The sequence below is a fragment of the Sinocyclocheilus rhinocerous genome, unplaced genomic scaffold (assembly GCF_001515625.1).
Source record: "Sinocyclocheilus rhinocerous isolate Xijiao unplaced genomic scaffold, SAMN03320098_v1.1 scaffold919, whole genome shotgun sequence".
In the NCBI taxonomy this organism is placed as follows: domain Eukaryota; kingdom Metazoa; phylum Chordata; class Actinopteri; order Cypriniformes; family Cyprinidae; genus Sinocyclocheilus; species Sinocyclocheilus rhinocerous.
This window is the reverse complement of record NW_015637585.1, coordinates 2,199,166-2,205,479: the sequence shown is the minus strand read 5'-3', so window position 1 is coordinate 2,205,479 and position 6,314 is coordinate 2,199,166. Positions and strand designations below refer to the sequence as shown.

The following is a 6,314-nucleotide window of genomic DNA, read 5'->3' as shown; positions in this document are numbered from 1 at the left end:
AACTCTTTTTACCTTCCAAGAAAAAAAAAATTTGCATAAAACGTGCTTACCATTTTTCTCATGTGCTCCTTTCAGTCACAGCATATGATGATCCCTTTCTAAATATATACTCACTTGACAAAAAAGGGAGAAAAAAAAAGTTTTGTAGATCAAGGGAGTTACACATACATTGTACCCCACTCTCCCTATAAACATTTTACAATGAAATGCATCAAAATATATAAACGCATTGATCTTTGCACTTGTGGGTCACATTAACCTTTTAAAGCTGAGAGTCCAATAAATGCAAATCATTTAAAACATGGGTGTACAATCCTATTACTGGAGGGTCAATGTCCTGCAGATTTGAGCTCCAACCAGCTCCAACACACTTGCCAGGAAGAATCTAGCAAATCTGAAGACCTTGACTGTATCCGAAATCACCTCCTATACCCTCATTCACTATTCCCTACATTAGGCCACTAATACAGTTCACTTAACGGAATGAATGAAAACGAGTGAGTGAATTCTGAGGACTGCCGCTTTTTCATAGTTTGTGCTTGCTTTTTAATAATAATTTTTGCTGTTTAATAATCATTTGAAACTGGCAGCTCCAGTAATAAGATTAAAGGATTTATCTTGAACTCTGTCGAGGAAATTATAGGCCTATATAGACTCTGGTTAAACAATTTAATAATCAATTTACAATTTGTACCTGTGCTGTATTACACCGTGGACTATTGCTTTGTAAAATGAATGGATGGATGATTCAGCTGTGGGCGCTATCTTCTGGTGGGATGCAGGAATTCATTCAGTGCTCACAGTGCATTATGGGTATTATCTAGCCGTTGAGCGTGCACTGGTTGTACACTTGTTTTTGTGGTGCATTGTGTGATTGAATGAGTGCACTCGAGAACGTCCACTATGGTTTCGGACACCACTAAAAATGGATGTCCCCTCAAATGCCCTATTTGAGGGTATAGGGAGCAATTTCGGATACAGCCCTTGATTAGCTGGTTCAGGTGAGTTTAATTAGGGTTGGAGCTAACCTCTGCAGGATAGTGGTCCTCCAGGAACAGGCTTGGACACCCCTGATTTAAAAGACTGGGCTCCTCTTCCTGAATAACAGAGATGAAGAGATTTTTCACACTGACACTGTTTTTACGTACTTTGCTGCAGATCTCTCTCATGCTTTCTTCCTTAGTTGAAGTCAGATGTGTGATTTTAGAATACATTTCTTCATTAATGACCTTCTCCTGAAGCAGTTTGTCTGCAATGGCGTTCACATTCTTAACACTTTTAATAAGAGCACACCAATTTCTATCAAAAAACCTAACTTTATCAAAGTTGACAGACACCTGTGGTTTTGTTTGCATTTCTCCATGTTGGAACAAACTAGACGCATCTTTGCTTGTAATTGTTTTGTCTAGTTCTTCTTTCCAAATTGTTGCAGTCCAAACTGATTTCGGATCATCCACTCGGCTGAGAGACATTTTGATGTCATCGACCACAGGATGTTTGACCTTAAAGAAGTTTGGATCGATGTCTCCTCTTAATTTGATCTCTTCGGGTTGGACAGAAGCACCAGGAACCTCAAGACTGTGTTGTTTCATCATCCGCAGTGGGGTTTCAGGTCTTGGACATTTGATTGGTTGACTAGATTTTTCCTCAACCTTAATTTTTTCTTTAAAAATTAAATCTGATGGGAAAAAATACACATGGAGAATGATGGGGTTCTTGTGTGTCATGAAGATAAGTAGATCACAGTGCACTTTCACTGGTATCCCTAGTTTCATAAGAACTGTTTTAGGAGAAAAATATGGCTGGAGTATTTTGGCATGAAAACGTGTCAACTCCACTGATTCAAAGGTTAATCCATCATCTTCAACATTGAGGACCTTTACACTTTCTGTGAAAGAGCAGTCCAACTCTGCTAAACAGGCGTAATGAGGCAGATGGGCCTCCTCCAGTTTCCCTGAGATCACCGTCACATCAATCACAGGACCAATTCGCTCACACTGAAGTCTCTCCAGATCTGCTCTGAGGGAACGTCCATCCACTGCACGGTACTGGAGAGTGACGTCACCAGCACAGACCCATCGCATTCTGGTCCTGCTGCACTCGAATCGACCCGCCGGAGTGCTGATCCTGAACTCTGAGCCTCCTTCATCTGTACAGACTGATGGCTCCACCTGAACCCACTGATCAGAGTCAACAATGTGAACACAAGACTGACACACTGGGAGCGGCTGAAGATTCAGTCTAGACTGTTCAGAGTCAGAGATGGTTGGCCTACAGACAGAATGAAATATATACAGTGGCAACAAAAAGCATTTGGACATTTTTAGACACGGTTAGACCTTGCCGACAAGCTGTCAGAATTGAATTAGATCCTGACGGTTAAGAAAAATATCTGAATTCCATTGCATAAGAAAAAAAATTATATTTAAAGATATGGCATCTGAAAACAAACGATGATAAAGCTAAAAACAAATTTTTGTATCAGTAAATGCATAAAAAGTTAAATCCACAGATATTGAGCACATACATACATACCCTTCAATGATCACAGAGCAGTGTGAATCTGTCAGTGATTCATACAGTAACTCGAGTCCCACCTCCGGCAGCAAACCAGTGGCACGGACACTACAATACAACATTTTAGCAATGTAATCAAAGACAAATAAGCAAATAGTTGTCACAATAATCAGAGCTGGTCCAGACATTATCATCAAGATTATAGATTGGCGTCCCCCCACCCAAAATCTCACACTGGAATCAAACTGGCAACACACTGGACTCAAATTTACTGCAGAAAAATAAAAGCATTTAAATTTATATTATAAAATGTAAATATGAGGTAAATAGTGTATGACAAATAAATTTAGCAAACACAAGACAAAGAACTAAACAAAATATAAACAGGCAAAACTGTACTCAACTATTGGTAAATTTTGAAACACCAAAGCGCAAACATTGTAAGTTAGTGCCATCCATGTTTCACTAGAATATCTATGCAAAAAAAAAAAAAAACCTGAACTCAAAACTGCAATCAGAGCTGGTCCAAACATTGTCATCAAGATTATAGATTGGCGTCCCCCCACCCAAAAACTCACATTGGAATCAAACTGGCAACACACTGGACTCAAATTTACTGCAGAAAAATAAAGCATTTAAATGTATATTATAAAAATGTAAATATGAGGTAAATAATGTGTGACAAATAAATTTAGCAAACACAAGTATACAAAATATAAACAGGCAAAATCGTACTCAACTATTGGTAAATTTTGGAACACCAAAGCGCAACATTGTAAGATAGTGCCATCCATGTTTCTCTAGAATATCTATGCAAAAAAAAAAAAAAAAACTGAACTGTTTCAAAACTGCACGTCTTCAGAAGATCAAAACCATAAAACTGGTAGCCAGAGAGAACACTCAGAAATGCAGTGCAACAACATGCAAGACATCACAGAGAATGTGTGAAAACACAGAAAGAAAACACAGGCCTTATACAGGCAAAGTTAACAAGGTTAATGAGAAACAGCTTAAAGTATTTAGGCATAATAAGTCATAATAAGCAGTGGATTATTGGAAATGCTGTCCATGATGAGATAAAGACAGGAGTGCTCTCTGGTGGCTATCAAAGGCAATCCAACTGGCAGACGTGACAGGACACAACACGTTCTGTAGAAATTAAGAAACATATTTGGCAAGCCAATTACTCATAACTGAGTAATCCAACATTGACTGGCTTTGTACCACGTCTCAGTCTTACCAGATTTCTTGCAGACTGCTGCAGGCCTGGATGAGAGCGAGAATCCTGAGAGCCCAGCTCTGATTCAGACTGAAGATGATCAGCTCCACACTCTTCAGATCACACACAGAGTGCAGGAAAGTAAACAGAGCATCCGCTTGCTCATTACACTCTGGAGAACTGCAAGAAGCACATAAATATAACTATATAAAAATCATGTCAAACACAAGTGACCAAATATCTTAACTGGTCATTTAACACTTGCCTAGTGCATAAACTAGTTGTTTTCCACTCACATTTTAAACAGAAATAAATTAATAGTGAGGCATTTACTGTAAAATGTTGTACATGCACATCATGGCTAGTAGGGGTGTAAATCGGACGTTTCATCACAGTATGATATAATATCGATTCTCATACCCAGTGATACGATATTTGCAGATACCTCAAAAAAGTCTAAGATACAATTACCATATGATTCGATTCAGAAGTATATTGATCGATGTATCGATATTATATGCCTATTTTACACAAACAGTTAGTTTTATTAACTCACAAATGCATCCAAAATATATAACATGAACATTTATGGACTATTTTGATGATGTCTTTCATACTTTTCTGAGCCTTGACAGTGTAATTTACTTGGCAGTCAATGGGACAGTCAAGCCTCCCGGTTTTCATTCAAAATATCTTAAATTGTGTTCCGAAGACGAACTAAGCTTTTACGGGTTTGGAACGACATGGGGTGATTAATTAAGTGATTAATGACAAAATTTTCATTTTGGGGTGGAATAAACCTTTAAAGGGATAGTTCACCCAAAAATGAAAATTCTGTTATTAATTACTCACCCTCATGTCGTTCCAATCCAAACCCGTAAGAGATTTTCGTTCATCTTCGGAACACAATTTAAGATACTTTTGATGGAATCTGATTCTGAAAGCTCTCTGACCCTCCATAGACAGCAATGATATTACCACGATTAACGCACAGAAGCAAGGACATCAGTAAAATAGTCCATGTGACATCAGGGGTTCAACCATAATTTTACGAAGCTACGAGAATACTTTTTGTGCGTAAAGAAAACAATAATAACATAATTTATTCAGCAGTTCTTCTCCCCATGTTACCGTCTTCTGCCATTTTGTAGAGTAACCCAGAACGTAATCAACGTAATGAGAATTGTTTACGTTCAGCATGCGCGCACTGTCTACTGAACATAAACAACACTGATTACGTTGATTACGTTCTGGGGTACTCTACAAAATGGCGGAAGACGGTAACTCACTAACCCTTTAAGATAAAATGCAGATCCAGTATTCTGATACACGTGTTTTCTTTCTCAATTGTTTACGTTAAGATATAATCAAGTATGTTTACAGGATATTTGCCAAGACACGTATTTTGCTGTAATTGTGTCTGTATTTGTTCATTCAAGCACAAAAATAAGCAAAAGAGACCTCAATCAAGTATTTGCGCACTGACTGAGACCCAGCTGTCTGTGTGTGCACGCTTCGGATGTGTAAGCACAGAAAACTTCTCACACAGCACTCGACACTTCCATCAACTGTCCCGAGCGTTATGCTCGCCTCATTATCGAGCCCTGACAGGTGAGTTTGAAGGAGAATGCATGCGTTGGCAGTAATGTATAGACGGACATTGTGTGAAAATGTGGACCGTGCCAAAATAAAGATGCCTATATCGTATCGATGTATCAATCCATATCAATGGATCGCTACACCCCTAATGTCTAGTCATTTACATCAGTGTGGTCACCCCTCATGCCCTTCATCATGACCAGCTGCATTTGTGACCAGTATTCATCATGTTCATTTATGATATAAATTAATCATGCACTAACAATATGTAAAGGAACTGGCTATTGTCAACGTATAAATTCTGATTTTGGTGTAGTTTTGACTGCATGCTGAAAGGTGTTATCATGGCTTTAATGTTAATTCTAGATTACTTTTGTTGGTATCTAGACACTTCATGAAATCTCTGGAAGAGGATTTTCCAGTCAGAGCTGCTTAACGCTGAGCGTGGAAAAGTAAGAGAGATTTTTGAGAGAGATTCAGTGTTCCGTCTATGCCTTATATCCAACCTAAAAAAACAAAACAACAACAACAATTAAACATGTATGTTAATGCAAATACACGTATTTGCCAACATCTGGGCGATGTACTCTTTTAAAGGACATTTGGAATATATTACAAACACTGAGTATACTGCATGTGCAATGCTTGAGTATGTTTTTACTGTAAATACTGAATTTTATTGGCTCATTAAAATACAGCATAAAAATAAACATGAAATTCCATGTGTGCAGGGCAACATGAAGTATAATACCTGATGTCTTCATTGTAAACTAATACAATGAACCTTGAGAAGAGACTTCTAGGATTGTCGCTGTATTCCTCAATACTGGCAAAACAGAATAAAAGATGAAAGACATAAATCTCATAGTCAAATATCAGTATTGATCTGTAAATAGTAAGAGTAGAAAGAGAATAACAGAGTATATGTGAACATTTGAAGGCTGTTTCCAATAAAAATATTCTTCCTTGAGTTCATTTA

At 37.9% G+C, this 6,314-nt stretch overlaps 1 protein-coding gene across 1 annotated transcript in view; it reads right to left on the bottom strand.

Moving 5' to 3' along the window:
• Positions 1–631: 631 nt before the first annotated feature.
• The window catches only part of LOC107749210 (NACHT, LRR and PYD domains-containing protein 1b allele 2-like), an 11,503-nt gene continuing 5,820 nt past the window's right edge, over positions 632–6,314 (bottom strand). Inside the window, exons 11-15 of the mRNA XM_016564306.1 lie at positions 6,087–6,161; positions 5,707–5,841; positions 3,758–3,916; positions 2,536–2,625; positions 632–2,271 (exon numbers count right to left, since the gene is read on the bottom strand). Coding sequence (XP_016419792.1) covers positions 1,008–2,271; positions 2,536–2,625; positions 3,758–3,916; positions 5,707–5,841; positions 6,087–6,161 — 1,723 coding nt within the window. The 3' untranslated portion in view covers positions 632–1,007. The remainder of the gene's footprint in view (positions 2,272–2,535; positions 2,626–3,757; positions 3,917–5,706; positions 5,842–6,086; positions 6,162–6,314) is intronic.